Source organism: Siphateles boraxobius, unplaced genomic scaffold (genome assembly GCF_051911475.1).
Source record: "Siphateles boraxobius isolate OS27281-9 unplaced genomic scaffold, OSU_SipBor_1 2, whole genome shotgun sequence".
Lineage (NCBI taxonomy): Eukaryota > Metazoa > Chordata > Actinopteri > Cypriniformes > Leuciscidae > Siphateles > Siphateles boraxobius.
The window spans coordinates 16,822,171-16,840,251 of record NW_027508810.1 but is presented as its reverse complement, the minus strand read 5'-3'; the positions used below and the strand labels follow the sequence as shown (position 1 = coordinate 16,840,251).

At 39.0% G+C, this 18,081-nt stretch overlaps 1 protein-coding gene across 6 annotated transcripts in view; it reads left to right on the top strand.

Annotated features, from left to right (window-relative positions):
• The window catches only part of gpc3 (glypican 3), a 141,057-nt gene that overhangs the window by 10,826 nt on the left and 112,150 nt on the right, over positions 1–18,081 (top strand). For 3 of the 6 annotated variants that reach the window (XM_077236161.1, XM_077236158.1, XM_077236162.1), the window contains one exon: positions 3,308–3,469. In XM_077236161.1, coding sequence (XP_077092276.1) covers positions 3,308–3,469 — 162 coding nt within the window. Of the gene's footprint in view, positions 1–1,545; positions 1,677–3,307; positions 3,470–6,988; positions 7,057–18,081 lie in introns of those variants that run through there. The other 3 variants (XM_077236160.1, XM_077236159.1, XM_077236163.1) reach the window with 2 other exon arrangements.

The following is an 18,081-nucleotide window of genomic DNA, read 5'->3' as shown; positions in this document are numbered from 1 at the left end:
CTCACGATAGGGATCTCAGATCTACGCAGGGCACTGGAAGACAGTTGAGAAGGTGGCGTGATTAGACTGGTAACCCCATTTGTCGTCATCCGACGTAACTCGGTTCGACAACGAAAGGGAACGTCTCGGTTACGTATGTAACCCTCGTTCCCTGAGTAGGGAACGGAGACGTTACGTCTTCCTGCCACTTTCCGCTGTACCGCGGGGATCGCCTGAGCTCAGTCTTGGCTCCTCAGCGAAGAAACATATCTGCCTGTGGCCGGCGTCCTCCTTTTATACCCACGAGGTAAGGCGGAGATACGCTATGCAAATTCCGCAGACCCATGGCATTTCTTTGCCATTGGCTCGTTTTGTAATACTCGAAGTCGATAGGCGTTCTAAGCGAAACCCCATTCGTCGTCATCCGACGTAACGTCTCCGTTCCCTACTCAGGGAACGAGGGTTACATACGTAACTCAGACGTTTTCTTCTATGTTCATTTATGTTCTTTTATGAGAGTTAGTTGACATATAGTTGCAGAGTTTGTAGAATGTCTAAAGTGGACCATCGAAATAAAGAGTAACTAGAAAGTCAAATAGGTTTATAGCAACATTTTTGAGTGAACTAAGTATACATGTGAACTAAGTATGCATGCAGGCCTAATTATGTTTTTGATAATATTTGCATAGTTTTAAGGGTTGGGTTATGCTTTAAGGGTAGGTTTGGAGCTTAGTAAAGTCTCACACGATATCACAAACCACATGAATGTTATGCTGGTTGCACATTTTGATGTTATTATTTCCCTTTCAAGATGTGCTAAATAGTTTTTTTTACATACTTCACGCTGTCTTACTACATCTGACAGATTCTTTTGTATCTCACAAAGCACACTATCTATATTTTAACTTGAAAAATTACTGTTAGCACATCCTGAACAGGTAGCACAAATCATCAGAACACTGGCTCAAAAGAGTCTTTCGATTTGTCCGAAAAAAGCCAATGCTTTTTTTATGCCCAAATTTAATTCATAATACACAGATTCATACTGGATAGAACATATGTTTAAGTAAGTAAGTAAGCTACACACTATACAGTATGTGATTTCGGACGCAGCGATTGGCTTCAAAATCGGAAGTGACTGGTTTTGCTGTATATTTTGCTCTGAATAGTAGTTAGTTACTGACGAGTATTTCAGTTCAATGTTGCATCCTATCTGAAGAATATTGTAAGTGTGAGAGCCATTAACAGGCCATATGGCTCCAGTATTTGTTGTAAAAACAGAACCGGTTCTCTGTTCCGAACCCTAATAATGACTAAACCTGACTGAATCTGAATGCAGGTACATTAAGTTGTTCTTTACCACCATTTTCAGTTCTATCTGTTGCTGTTCACTGGAAAACATGTTCTTGCGGTGCAATCTGAGAGCATCAGACTGCAAATGCTTATTCCATTTTATTTTTACCCTGTCCCTTTTAATCTGACGCTCCACAATAGTTATGACAGTATTCCAAAGTGCAGCAAAAATCCTTCCCTAAACAGAACAGTGACACTTTCGTTTCTGCCCAGATTGTGTCATGCCCTCCTTTTCTCCTACCCCCTCATCATCTTCTATGTCTGTGTGAACTGGAGCATTGGGACTCCTCTGAAGTTTGTTTACAGCACTATCAATCAACCTAGTGCCACCTCCACCCCCTCAGGTAACACACACACACACACACACACACACACACACACACACACACACACACACACACACACCACACACACACACACACACACACACACACAGACACACACACACACACACACACACACACACACACAGACACACACACACACAGACACACACACACACACACACACACACACACACACACACACACACACACACACACACACACACACACACACACACACACACACACACACACACACACACACACACACACACACACACACACACACAGAGAATTTGGCTCTAAAATCGCTGCTGTAAGATGCATAAGATGATAGAGAGTGACTGAGAACAAAGTTGCTTGCAAGATGCTCTTTCAAAATAATAATGGAAATGAAAATTTGAAAGGGCTAAAGCTTTGCGGAGTGTAAGTTCTCTCGTTGCATGTGTAATCGCAAGATAATTGGCCACATTTCCAAATGTGGATCCAAAGCCCCAGGGAAAACATTTCCAATAATCTCACTGATTTTCACAGCGGCTGTTTCCTAGTCCTGCTTCACATGCAGAGAGGTCTGTCTGACCGGAATTCAATGGAATCCCACAATGCAATCTGCCCAAAACAATCCCTTACATGTGTTATTCACTAGTTATTCAATGTTCTGCAAGAGGAGATGTGAGTATTGTGGTTTTTTTCTAGTTCAGTGGGAAATCATTTGCGATTCACAAAATAACATTTAAAATGTGAGGAGAATTGATGTTTTATGCTAATTTATGAAAAGAGCTGAAAAATAAATGAATGAAAATGAACTTCTGTAAGATTTAGGCCATGTCCAATTGACAGAAAATATATATTAAATCCTCCCAGCCTTTAACACACGGGGGACTTAATCAGGCATTGGTCATTTTTCTTTTCTGTATCCTTGATGTTTGATTCAACATAGATCATATAGCATTGCTCTCTTTCGTTTCCCACAGGGTATTAACATTTTTAGATCATTATTCATTTGTGAGCCAAGAACTGAAGAACCTTCTTCCAGAGAACGTATTTCTCAATAGGCTTTTCTCTCCCAGTAAATCCAATTATTGCTCTTTGATAGATAACCTTCAAAGCTCGATTCCAGTATAACAAGTGTCAACAAATCACCTGTCACCTCTACATTCACGTCATCCCTCTAAACAAGATGTCCTGTCAGTGTGTTGACTTTTTTTCTGTTCTTCCATGTCTCTTTCATCCAATCCACATGGGGAGTTCTACTGCTTCAGATTTTAAATGGACAAGTTTTTCATAGTAGTAGTAGTCTCTTGGAGTCCGTCTTTACTGAGATGTTCTCCCTGATTATCTTGTTTTCCTTTAATGAGTGTTGTTCTCTGCTAATCAGTTTGGCATAAGGCAAGAAGATGAAATGCAATGCACAGAAATTAAATAACATGTTTCAATTAAGTTGCAGGTATTCATTTTTTTTTGCATTCTTTGAGATTTGAATAGGTCATGTAAACAATGTGCTCTCTAAAACAAACCATTTTCTGCAGCTCTCTCTCTGAGGCTTGACTCAAAAAAAAAAACTTTTAGATGGAATTTATACAGTGCCGCATCTTTTTACTTATTTATTGCAATGCCTGTAACAAATCTCGTGTCTCTTTCCTATTCTTCAGGCTCAGATCTGCAGGTGTGCCAGCCGAAAGGCCTGACCTGTTGTTCCCGCAAAATGGAGGAGCGCTACCTGCTCATTGCCAAACAGAATATGGAGTCAGGTCTCCAGTCCACCAGCGCTCAGCTCAAAGTTCTCATCATTCAGAATGCTGCCCTCTTTCAAGGTGAGTCTATGCAACAAAACAAATGTCTAATAAACACTAGGACTGATTCATGAAACTGATTCATGGAATTCCTGTTTGCAAAGTCATTTTTGCATAGATTGTCGCAGTGAGTTATGAACAATTTAGAGCATGTGTAAAAGGTGTGGTCACAAAAGTGTAAAAGTTATAATGTCTATTTTCAAGTGCCAATTATGAAGCACTCCTCACACAAGAAGTTATGTTGGTCTACATAGTGAATTTGCATGAATGATTTTAACCTGTTGCAAAATTTACATGGGGAAATCTTTCTCCGCCCTCACGTGAAAATCACAATTGCATGTGTTCATATTGTGAAATTCACAAAAAAGGTGTCAAACAGCAGTTAATGTGACTTTTTTGATTTCTTGTTAAAGAGGCATCATAGGAGAGAGAGAGAGAGAGAGAGAGAGAGAGAGAGAGAGAGAGAGAGAGAGAGAGAGAGAGAGAGAGGCGCGGGCGCGATCGAACAGTGGAAACAAAAACACACTCCGTAAACATATAATTCAAACTGCAAAGTGTTTACATATATTTGTGTACACTCATAATAAAACACAACATTGTGCTTTTGTCATTCAAACATACCAAACATATCGCAAGGTCTTTGTCTTTTTATTAATTTAATTAATAAACTAACTAATTAAATTGTATAAAACTATTGTCAGCGCACTACAAATAAACTGGTTCTATGCCTTTATTAATAAAACTTATTTAAAAAATACAAGGCTTAAGACTTTCTCCATTTTTGTTTTGCTTTTCACTCCATTGTACCGAAATCGTACCGAACCGTGATGTCTGGACCGAGGTATGAACCGAACCGTGACTTCTGTGTACCGTTCCACCCCTAAATCACACGGAACATGGAGAGCGTCACTTTGATTCTCTTCTCATGAGAGAGATGACGCAGTTCACTTCTTTGATGAAGATGAAGAGATTGTTATGAAAAATGTAATGATTTTAATCACATTTACAAGACAGGAATAAACACTGCTGCTGAAGTAGGAGTTTGGGGATGAGGCTGAAAGAAAATATCTGACTATATAAATGTATGTGTATCAAGTTAATTATTTATTTTTTTGTTCCCAAAGAGCTCAAAAGAAAACATGTAAGCTTAATCTGTTTAAAAGCTTTATATATTAAAGATTGAATTCAGCAAAATTTGCTTCATTTAAGAATTTAGAAACATCTAAGTAAGTAATACAAAAGGTATTGTATAGAAACCACATCTACATAATAGAAGTAACACGGTACCCACCTGAACACAGAGACCTCAATATTTGGTACAGAATACACAATGAACATTCGATGGATCGTTTTTGAGCATGAATGTGCCATTTTGAGGAGAAAATGAACTCCAGATGTGGCAAGTCACTAAACCTAAAAACAAAAGCAATGATAAAACAGTGTAAATACAGCTGGAAACCCGCACAAAAATCATAAAATTAATTTTATAATATATAAATATATATATATGTATATTTTTTTTTTAAATATTATATTTCCAAGCTTGAATTGAGTACTAATATATAATTAACTTTGCTTTTTTAATTCATGCCTGAACTAACCTTTTCATTAAGAAATGACATTTGTTTTTTCTGTATCGTATTTAACCACAGAACAGTGTTTTTTATCAGTGTGTATAATATATATTAGTCATTTCATAATACAACAGTTTTGTATTTTTGATCAAATAAATGCAGCCTTGGTGAGCGTGGGAGACTTAAAAAAACGTTCCTGACCCCAAACTTTTAAAAGTGTAGATTAGACAGTCTCTAGTTTGGTATAAAAGTACCTTCAAACCTTTCTTTAAATTCAAAGCTGCTTCTCCTACACTGACTTCAAATGTACAGCCAATTACAAATGGAAAGTAGCATATGTGTTGATTGATAAATGGATATTCCTGATTGGTCAGTTTAATGAATCATGTAATTTGGCATGAGTGGGTCGCGCCCACTAATTGCGTTGCACTAACTATGTTAGCATGGTGGATTTGGCTAGCTCCTTTCTGTTCAGCGAGGTGGTTCAATGCTAATTGCTTCAGCATTAGGCCTGAGAGAAATACCCAAACAGCCCTCAGAATTTCTGTAATGTGCTCTTGTCTCGTCGTGTTTTTCCCTTGCACGGTCCCTTAGGGAATGGCGAGCGGGCCTTGTTTGCAATCTTCTGTGCTGCTTTTCCCATTACTTTTGATTCTTTTGTACTTTTCGAGGCTGACACAGATCAAAGGGCTCTACTCTCCACTCCAGCATCCTCCATCCCTTCCCTTGACTCGACTCCCATCAGCCCCTGCTGCCCCTCCCCACGCTAGCCTGGCTTTCTCACAAACCGCAAGCAGCGCCAAAGAATCGGCTCTTTGAAGTCAACTTTGCCAAACAGTCATAAAAGTTAAGAGGCTCTGTCAAAGGGACTTTTTCAGGGCATTCAGTGATGAGCACTGTGCGCCAGTTTTTCGGGTCCCCTGATCGGTCTCATATCGCAGTTAGTCACAGTGTGTCTGTTTTGATTCATGTCAATGGCTCGGTTAAATGCCTCTAAAATCTTAAACTGAATCAGCCTATGGGTGATAAAAGAGAAATATGTGGCATGTGAATAGTTTTTTTTAAGACTTCACTTTGTGATGCAGTCTGTCCTACAAACCAGGGGTGTAAAAACAGTCTGAAAAATGGGGTGGACACCATATAAGGACTTTCCATTAGACACCTTCCTTCATCAGATGATGCAGTGAACCACATTGTGTGAATGTTTTAAAGTCATCATGAAGTCAAACCTGGCAATTCTTGTTATCCATGCACATCATTATTATTATCTTTTTTTAAATATAAGTGTCCTCGTAATCTTTAATCAAAATCACTTACCGTCCCACTTGCAGCAACATCTCTTCTCTGATGTATTTTTGATGTGGGCGGAACAACCTGTCACTCACAAGACATCACAGCAATAGCAAACCACAACCATCCAATCAATTCCCAATGGACAAAATCAAGTCCTGCCCTACATTTTGATATATGTCACAATATAGGGAAGAAAATTTCCGTTTGAAAAGAAATCACAATTTCCGTTTAATGCCGAATTTAACATTATGAGTGACATTAAATGATATAGCAGACATTGTTCATTAAATGAAGTTAAGTAAGAAAGTTTATCTAGATCACGTTTGATGGAAACACAATATTTCTGCCAGCTGTTGAACTGAACTGGTGATTAATGAAACGCTGGAGGGAATAATTTAGAGCTAAAGATGGATGCCAAACCCTAGTGGAAACCCAAGTCAGGTGTTTTGGTCTCGCATGTCAATAAGATTGACAGACAATTTGAATTCCTGTTAGCGGGATGAAGCGAGATCTGCAGTGCCACACGGATCTGCATTTAGCCGCTTTGGGAAGGTACACAGCATGTAAATGACACCAGCTCTTTTTTATTTGAAAAATAAGAGGTAATCCCCATTTCAAAGACTGTAATATAAAAAGAGAGTCATGCTTAATTTATCCATTTTCTCATCCTCAGATCCACCCTTAAAAGACATGCTTTAGGTATTGATGTGTGTGAGCACAGAGAGCCAGAATGAGTTCTGGGTGAGTGTGTCTTCTGCATAACAAATAGTTCCCAAAATAGTAGATAAAATTCAACTTTATTTGTAATGCCTTTTCAAGCCAATAACAGCATACCATGAATCTACAAAGAACATAGAAGAGTAAATGAGCTTAATGCTTTTTTTGCATTTTGTGTATATTGCTTTAGGAAATGGCTAGTAAAAGAGAGATACGGAAAACACATTGCAAATGTTTGTTTACTGCTTGAAATATCAGCCTAAAAAATATTTGGATCTGTGGTCTTCCACAGGGGGGTCCATGGCACCACTGCAGGGGATCTGCAAATTAGAAAGAAAATGTGTGTTAAATAAAATACAATATTAACCAAAGATAGTTGAGCAGCTAAAGTTCAGCGGAATATTTCATTGCCCTTTCCACATTATATATTACTCTGTACTCTACCGTTTAAAAGTCTGGGTTTATTTAGAAATAAATTAGGCCTAATACTTTTATTTAGCAAGGATGCATTATATTGATCAAAAGTGACAGACGTTTATGTTACAAAAGATTTCTATTACTGATAGTTGTTGTTCTGAACTTTCTATTCATCAAGGAATCACTTGCTGTGAGTAATGATGCTGAAAATGTAGCTTTGCCAGTTATTTTAAATTGTGAAAAATGACATTTCAAATAAAGAGCATAAGAGACTTCTTTACCAATCAAAAGTTTGAGGTTGAAAAGGTGTTGTTTTTTTTAGTGTGGTTTGGAGGAGGCTAGCCACTCACACACACTTTCTGATTGCTCTAGACAAAGTAATGTTACTAGCTCTCTAGTATTGAATCAGACCTTTAGAGGAGGGGTAGAAGTACTTTGGACTCACAGTAGAGAATTCATTAAGACCACATTTATCTCAGACTACATAGACAGTATGCTCATTTCATGCCTAAAGTTCAGGCTTATGGTTAAGCAAGTCATATTTAGTCAAGCGTTACATCATCCCTCATTATCCCTCAATTAGATGTCTGGTTGATATAGACATTGTGCAGTGTGTGGCTTGTCTGGTCCCAAGCAGAAATTTAAAAAACAGTCTCCCACAATTCAGTTCTGCTATACCTCAATGAGCCACTTTATCCACTGCGGCAACAAGTAATCAAAGGTTATTTCAGTCGACACTGCATGTCCAATTGTCATCCCAACCTTGTTAGTGCTGCTCGATCTTAAGTGCTTTAGGCGTCTGGTCTTAGTCTCAATCTTTTTTTCCCATCCCACTTTTTCCCGGCATACTCCTCTCTAATGCTACCCGCTCCGCTCTCTCTCCGGAGTCATTTAGCTCTTTGTCGAAGTTTCACCATAACCCAATAAAGGCCTGGCTGACGGAGAGCTGGATCGGCCATGAAAGCCATCTGAAGTTGTTTACTCTCCGCCTAGGGTGAATTTAATAACTTAATGATGGTTAGAAACGTCTGTGCCATCTCGCAAACAAGCCCTTTGTGCCTCGTTTGCCTGATGAGTGAAAATATACTTGCCATCACTGCATCTTTCTGTAACAATTATAATTAGTTTTCTCTCACAGGCTCTGAGGATATTTATGGGCTGGTGTCGTAGGGGCACACAGGCTCATCGAAGGTCTTTGGTGCTCGATTGAATATGCAGAGTCTAGTGGAGACTGATCCAGCCTGGTGTAATCATCAAAGTGATCTCTCTTCTCAGACTCTGTGCAGTGGTAAAGAGACCAAAAGCTCAGAGGGTGAAGAACAGCTTAGAGAGTGACTATCTCTGAAGAGAGACTCAGGATAGAGACTCAGACTGCAGGGCCAGCAGAGAGACACACTTCAGTAGAGTTTGCTTAGGATGGGCTTTAACTACAGTACATTTAGTGAAGCTCTTAGGTGCCTTATGCCATCAGTTTTCTATTGCTTTCTAACTTCAACACTGCTCTGTAACTGCCCAAGAGCTCTGAGGTGTTAAAAGAAAGTGTTTCCCTTAAGCAGGAATAGTGAATTGAGTGTAAAGAGCATTATTTTCTCATTTTGTATGCTTAAACTCGTTCTGTAATTTAATTTTGTAAAAATGGAAAGTATTACAAGTGATTGACTATTCAACAATATGGATTATTCTATATTCTAATTGCAATTATATATATTTTATTATTTTGTTATATTTTTATAGTTATATATCTTGTAATATATTTATTATTTGGTCAGATTAGTTTCAGGGCCAATAAAAAAATACAAATAATATTAATTAATATAATGTTTTTAATATTTTATTACATTTTTCAATTATATTTATTTTCTTTTATAGATTTTTTGTTGTTGTTGTTTTTGCTATATTTAGTATTTGGTCAGTTTTTTTATTTTATTTTATTTTTTTATTTTTTTATTCTCTGTTAGTTACTAAGTTACAAAAGTTACAATGTTGGTCAATGTTTCTTGCTCTAACTCTCTCTCTCTGTCCCTTAAACTACATAGACTGACCTCTAGGATTGATCGGTGTAGGTGATTAATGGTGTAAATCAGGGCGACCAAGTGTTAATGTGCTCATGGTTGTGACATCGATTCCATGATGATTTCTGAACAACCCAGGATAGTTTCCTTTAAAAAGAACAAGTAAAATCCAGTTTTACATGATATTACCAATATGCATAATGGATCTAAACAAACAAGTATAAAAGCATTTCATCACAAGTTCACCAAACATAATGACTCAACGTGCGTAAATGTGCATCTAAACATTAACCATGATGACCGCGGTATTAAGGTCTAATTGTGGCTAATACATTAGCATGCATCTACATGAGTAAAGCTATGAGGAAGCAGTGCTCTCTTGATTATGACAGTAATTACATTGCGAGGTGGCAGACGCTTTGCCTGGTGTTTGTGAATGAGAGTGGTGCATTGGAGCAGGTGATTAGAGTCTGGCCATGAATTAGCAGATGGTGAGGAAGAGAAAGGCCTCCTGAGTGTCAATGGGAGCTCAGGAGAGACACCGAGCTGAGGGTAAAATCAGCACCAAGGAGGAAGGGCATCACAGGGCAACAGCTCATCATATATTCCTTAATGCAGATTGTTTCTAATACCCGCCCACACGAGTGCGTCTGGCCCAGAAAATCTCAAACATTGCAACTTTACACCCAAGTTGCTTTGTGCCCCAGTTCTGTCATAAGCACATGTAGCAAGTGTACTATTACAAATCATTCTGCAACACGTTTAAAACCCCCATTTACACCTTCGGCTCCTCCCTGACCAGCTTATTCCTGTCTGTCACCCGCTCCGGAGGCTTAACGTTGCGGTTGCATCCCCTGAGGTATGAGTATTTTCTCCTGCTTTGGTTTCAAGCATGTGCTTTGTCCTGACAGAGTCGGGTTTGTGTGTTTCTAATCACTCTCCTGATGTTCGATTTGGACTGCACTTTTGGACCACAATTCTGCGGCTGTCTCTTTGTTGATAGTGTGGCATCCAGTCTGCTCTGCATGGGGTCTATTTGCATTTTCATTGTGACTGTGGCTCGGGAAATCTTCAATAGCGGCTGCATTATCACCCCAGAAAGAAAAGCGAACCACTCTCTGAGAGTTCAATTTAGTGAGAAGTGTGGTATTTCTTTTCAGTGTCTTGTGGCGTTGGAGATAAAGGCTTATTACTTTACTTTGATGAAGACATGTTTTATTGTGACTTATTATCGCTAGGAAGGCCCGCCGAGTAGCTGTGAAGCAGAAGAAAAGAAATCGGAAAAGTAGCGCATGACAAACAATGGACTAAACAGACATGAATTATACATGATGCAATTTCTCTCTTTCTTTCTTTGTTTCCCATTTGAGTTCTCACATAAACTCCACCACCCAGTCATAGATATGCACTACGGAGGGCATTAACGCCGGTTTCTTCCTCCGGACTCATGACACTACATCAATGTGGCAGTAGGTTATATGGGATATGTATTTCTCACCTCGTATTCCCTCGTATTCCCTGTTAAATGCTGAGTCTCATGGGCAGCGTTTGTGTACTCTCATGCGTCTAATGCGTTTTCCCTGCACACTTCGCCGAATGACGAATGCATGTGCGTAAGGCATTTATATCTCTCTCTCACGATTCCTCAACTCAGCTCTATTCTTTTCTAATCATGCAAAACCACAAAGTCATTTTCAGCACCGTAAGGTGTAAGATTGCGCTCTGTTTGTCTCAGTGATATTGAGTGCGAGGAACATTTAGTAATTATGCTTAACGATCTCTCACAAATGTACAATCTGCCACCATAAATGTCACAGTTCAGTAGACTTCATGACGGGCGGGTTATTTGAGAATGCGATTTAGTAGATGTGAAGAAACAGCGGATTATATTAAGGAGTAATCCGTCACTATTTTCTTCCATGTGCTGTCCCGTGCAGTGGCTGTTTACGCTATGCTATGCTAATGATCCAAATTCTTGCATGTCTCCCGTGCTGAGATATTTCATCATGGAAAACAAACAAACAAGAGCTGTATTTGGATCAAAGAGCTTTCTGAAATAGTACCATCAAAACCCCGTCAGCTGAGCACCACTTTCAACTCCCTACCATCTTCCCCGACAACAGCACTCCTTTACACCACTCTTTCACCAAAGAAAGATCTCGAGCGGGCTCTGGCACATTAAACTCACTCGGGTTTGGCATTCACAATACACCCAAGATGTTGAACAAAATGGAGGTGTCTGAGAAGCTGGTGCAGTTTTTTTCTCCTTTTTTTTTTGATTGGAATGAAGTGCAAAATTTTGGGAAATTCAGATTAAGTGAATGTTTGGGAAACAAACATATCTAATTAAAGCGGAACTATGCAGGATTTCTGTTTCTGTCAAACAGCGATCCCTAGAGTCGCTGTAGAGTACTTGTATTTAACGTTACTGTCGTAAACACCACTCACGCAGAGCGTTTCTGCACTCACGGCCTCTGCACTTCATAATAATAAAGTAGCCTACCGCGTTAGGCTTACCTGAGCCTAAATGCAGATGACACCAATAAAGTGTATCATGTACGTCGCATTATTTCGCAGGGCTCTCAAGTTTTGAAGACAGGCAAGAGTGACATCCAGCCGACAGATACTTTTTTGTCATTGGTTGTTGCGTTAAATCTTACCCAGATACAATAGTGCTATTTTCTGATTGGCTATTGTGTAGCTCGACGAACAACACCAGAGGAGACGCGCTTGATTCCTGCCGGTTCCACAGTGAGAGCGGCGCGGCCAGAGTTTTGGCATATTAAATATATTACAAATAGTTTTTCAGCGTGAGAAATACAATGTGTGGCGGGAGAGCGTGACAAAAGACCGAAATGAGTGACTGTCACGCTCAATGCGTGACACTTGAGAGCCCTGATTTTGTAACAATGTCCGTTATGATGTTGTTAGACATGATTATTGCAATTTATCATAATAGTTTGCAAATTGCGCTCATTTACACTATTTACAACATGTAGGCTTATTTATGTCCTGATAATTATGTGAGATATTGACAACTGTTCTCATGATAATCGCAGGAATCAACTTTAACAGTGAAAGCCTGAGCGAGTAGGACTCTTGTCTGGTTCCTCGTGCTGTCAGATTCTCGTTACCTTTTTCTAGACTCTTCCGACCGCGCTTTCTTCGTTTTTTTCGCCATTCTGAAAACGCAGGTCCGATGTTTACTCATGTCTGACTCCTCCCTCGGTCAGTCTGCCATTTCCTCTTTCTCTGTTCCTCCGACAATGCTTTTCTAGCTTTCTCCTTCTTATATGCCAGCTTTGCCATGGGACGATAGTTGTTCTTATAGCTAGCCGTATCCTGGATGGGGGCGTGTACGCGTGCAGTGCCGTAAAGCAATTTGTTACCTCGCGAGACCTGATATCACACGATACTTCCTAACACGCCCGCCGGCCCAAAGTTGCAAGGGTGGTTTTGCGGCTCACAGGAACCAGGGGGGTGCGAGACGACCACCATTCAACACGAAATCAGTAATATAAACATTACAATGACTCCAAAGCTGTTCGGTTAAGGTAAATAAGTTACTTAGTTCTGCTTTAAAATCATAAGTAAAACCTGTTTTTATCTTTGGAAATTGCTGACTGAAATCAACCTTAAAGCTACACTGTGTGATTTTTACCCCCATCTAGCGGTGAAAAGGTATATGACCATCCAGTGAATATTAGTTTCTGTTCCTCTCAATTGCGATTTCGTTTTAACTCCTACGGTGGCCAATGTAGTCCAAGATTAGCATGGCTTCCAGTTCGACCTCGTCCATGAGTGAAAGGTGAAGCTTGAATTAACCGTATGTCCCTCTTTGGCTAATGTACTTTCAAGATGGAGGGGCAACATGGCGACCGACATTAGAACCCCCCACCCGTATGTATTTTCAATGGCATATTATACACTCACGAGAATACTTTATTACTTGAACGAAGTAAATATACATTAATGAGCACATATATTTTTGAAAGAACTTAATGTTTTTAGCTAAGAATAAACTAAAAAAGTTACACAGTGTAGCTTTAACTTTTATGCACACAGCAACAAGTTGAATCTAATTCGTTTCTGTGTTTTAACAATGTGTGGCTCTAGAAAGGAAACAGATGTTATGTAAGATGTAGTATGTGCCATGCATGTAAATGTAGACAGTACCTATATCCTAAAATTGTTAATGGTTCAATTTAGACTGCTAATTTATAGTTGTTGGACACTTTAATTATAGAATATACATACAAATAATATATAAATTATATATAAATATGATTTTCATTAAACTTTGCAGACTGATCACTAATCATATAATATAAGAATGTTATTAGACCTGTTAGATTTAAAATGCAACAATTTTTAAAAAAAATTATGTGAGGATAGATTTATGCCATGATGGCCAGACAAATAGGCCTATATATGTGCTTTCTACTTTCAGGGTCTAAACTAACGAAATTAACTTAACTAAGAGTAAAAAGCGTAAAAAACAAACAAACAAACAAACAAACAAACAAACATTCATTAGAAATGTAATTGAGTAAAAGTACAAATATTTAGTTTCAGTAGAGTATTAATTCCCCCCTAAAAACTTTAGCAATGAAGTCTATTTTCTTTATCCTTGATGAGCTGTTTGTTTTAAATGATTTTCGTCTTTTATGTCTGTCTTCTTTTCCAGTGTGGCAACATTTGTGTGATGTCCTTGCAAAATTGGTAAAAATTCTAGAAGTTGGGTGTGAGATTGAAAAATGTCTATTGGGTTGAATGTCAATGAAGCGTTCAGTTCAAAGTCTGGTCACAGTCTCAACCTTTATAAGAGACTTGATGAGTTGAAAGCAAATCTGAAATTGCAGCGTAAACAAAACCAGCCGTTAAATGCATAAATCATTGTTTCTTTCTGCAGCTGCTTTTTTATGCTGTCTCTCTTTAACCTCTTGTCCTTTTTACATGTAGGAGGTTGTGTTTGTCATCTTAAACCTGCCCCCTTGAGGCTCCAGGCGTCCCAGTAACGCCTGTGCATTCAAAGTCAAGGCTGATGTATTTTTCATTCAGTGCCCTGCATTATTGAGCAGCTTATGCAATACGTAATGTGTGCAACTCTGCCACGGCCATGTCAAAGACCTGAGAGTAGTGGAAGAGCTTGACTTATCTAACTCTCTCTAATTCACTACCTTTTCCATGTCTTCGTTTTTGGCTTCTTTTGCTCGACCCGTGTGGGAGTGCAAGATCAGCAGGTCAGTCGTACCAAACATCACCTGCAGTTATAATGACCATGATTTTAAATGTGTTTACATTACAATTTAGTGTACAATTGCTTCAAACCATCCAGCAAGGTCAAAAAGCCACAGAAACAAGACTTCATGACTTGTAACCTTGGCAGACTGCTGTTGGTCTTTTAAGCCTGAAGTGTCTTCTTTTTTTTTTTTTGATGGTAAAATACTTTTTCCTGTCTATGTGTATTATGCGGAGAAAATACATTTAGACATTTGTAGGCTGTGATCCTTAAAACCATGTGTAAAAACAATGGCGCTATGAGAACATTTCTGATTTATTTTATTTTTTTAATGTGTAATCGTCTTATTGGCACATGATTGGCTGGTTTGGGACATGCCAGAAGAATATGATTTAAAATCTGCCATCTTTGCTCGTAACTTCTTTGTGCTCCAGCAAATCATGAATGTCATGTGACAACAGATGTGTTCGACTTCAGCAGTGTCTGGATTTAACCAATTGATGATATTTGAAAATGTCGCTGTCGGACACTTTCTGCTTCCTCGTAGTAACGCTCACATGGTGCATATCATATGATGGTTTAGAATAGATATAATATTTCTCAGATATACAGACGTTTGAATTTTACATGTAGTAACCAACCACAAACTGGTCATTACAGGTTTGTTGTCATCATTGAGTCCGGCCAGCTGTGCATGTTTGTGTTATGTTAATTTTATTCATATGTACGTGGTAATATTTGGGCAATTATTTATTTATGTTTTTAAAAAATGGTATTTTATATATTTATATTAATTTTGTATGATTTAATATTTCTAGATATTTATTATATCTAGAATTAAAATATATAATCTTTTATATCTTTTAAAAGATTAAAGATAAAATCCCCCCCCCCCCCCCCCCACACATTATTTTATGTCATATGCTCAAATTTTTCTCCAACCCATTATGCAAACAGGCTGTACATTTTTCAGGCACTGATAAAACATCTACTGTAATAAAAATAAATATTAACAATATATGTTGATTTGCACATTTTTTACCCATCACAATACACAGCTTATTTTGAATAGGCGTCATTGGAGAAGGTTTTTTGCATATTCCAGCAGGAGCAAACGTCCATGTTAACCGGCCGAACCCTGACCCGTTGAAAACATAATTATTTTTTCAGTACCATTTCGTAGTGCGAGTGGAACAGAAATGAAACGCTTCAGCTTTAAAACAATGGTAGTTCCTATTTGTCTATGGCAGGGTATGTGAACCCTAGCAGTGTAGGTGAATAATTCAAGATGGGAACATGTTGCGAGGATATGTCAGCCCAGCAGGAGAATGTGAAGCAGGGACGGGATGCCCTGGAGATTGGGGCAGCTGAAACAGGAGGGTAAGTGAGGGTCTCTCTGCTTGGATGGGCTGATGTGAGGAGAAATGTTTGGGTGGGGAAAGTGAACGGAAGGACTTGGAGAGACTCTCATCAACCCCCCCCCAGCTTAGCGTAGCTCCCTGGGCGGAATTGTGGGGCTAAGTGGCATGATGAAGGAGGTTCTGCCACGCTCAATCACTCCCCCCTCCCCCCCCTCTGTCTGACTGACAGCGCCGGCCACCCGTGCTGATAGATGGATCGCTGGAGGAGTGGAGGAGGAGGCATTTAATGCTCTCTCCATTCATTTACAAGCTTGAATGTTATTGCAGAGAAAAGCTGCATCGGTTGAATAGCAATCCTCATTATCTGCTGAAAAGGCTTGGTTACTGATAGTTTGCATGCAAAGCGGGTGAGATGCCTCTGAAGACTGGATCAGTGTGAGCGGGGCGGTGCGGTGTGGCGGTCGGCAGACTGGGGGAAAGCACCGTGCCGGCACAGTTAACTTGGACCTTGTTAGTATTGATTCTCCCCAGATTGAGCACCCATTTATTTATAATTCATTCTCCTCTTAAAACTATCAGGCAAGGGAGGGTTATGATGGATAGACAGGCAGGAGTGAGACAGGGCATTTTTTCTAATAAAAAGGATCAGGGGCATTAGAAAATGCATTCAGTTGGGTCTAAAAGTCTGAGGCCATACTGAAAATCTGGGATGTAGAATCGAAGTTAAACATGGAAATAAGGTTTAGTTTTTATAAAAAATTTTAATAAAAGCAACATAGTAGAGTAAGGAAGAGGACAGGGTCGGCTTAGGAGATTCCCTACTCCAGTACTCTCCAGTACTCTTCCCTCAAATTATGTTTCCTCGTGACTTTTATACGATCTCTCCACGCCAATCACTGAAACAAGACACAGGTCTTGTTCGTCATTTGCACTTGACCCATTTACTTGACCCCATATGTCTCTCGATCCTCTCTGCTGTCACAGACTTCGCTAAACCATGTCCCCCTTGCCACAGTGACAATAAGAAATATTTAAGGTTATGTTCTATTTTTAGATCAAGTTTTTGAATGTGTCAAGTTAGTGACATTGATCATTTGAACTCTTTGTACAGACCGTCAGGAATTCGTCATTGATTTCCAGAGAACATGACAGGAACATTTCGTCATTCATCATTCATTCATCCTAATTTTAGTCAAAACTCAAATGACTTTCTGTCTTCCACAGAACACAATATGAGAAATTTAACTGAATGTTGCTGTTTTTTTGTCTAAACATGTAAATAAAGGTTTTTACAAAAATAAACAATAGAAAAATTATGACAAAATCAGAAATATTTAACGTTATGTTAGTGACTTTGATCATGTGAACTCTTTGTACAGACACTCTTTTACAGAGGATCTTCATTGAATTCTGTAGGCTTTACACAAACTTGTCGAGTTCACGCTGTTTAGTGCTGCTGTCATTAAAAAATGAGAGAGACACCTAATACGAAAGCCTGGCTCAAACTTGAGGAGTTTTTGGCCCAGTTTCACAGACAGGGCTTAGATTAAGCCAGGATTAGGCTTTAGTTCAATTAGGAAATTTAAGTAGCTTTTATAAATGTGCCATAGAAAAGCATTACTGGTGTGCACCTTGAGACAAAACAATGCCACTGACATATTTCAAGATATGTCAGTGGAAGTTGCTTTGAGTTAAAACAGCTCAAACATGCATTATAGTCTGGGGCTAGCTTAAGCCTTGTCTGTGAAACCAGGGGTGGGGGGTTGGGGGTTAAAATCCTACCCTATTATAAAATCGGGTTGCATCACACGCATAAGGTGAATCTTCACAGATTTTCTTGTCTCAGATCTCAAACATGCATTTTACATACTACAAGAAATCGTGGAAAATCATGGCACATCATAGCAAAATGATCATGCCCGAGGGAGCACCACACATGGTCTCATGTGATCTCATGGGAAAGCGAAGATTGTGACAACTGAACTGTAACTATATTCTTTGTAGACACATTTCCTTT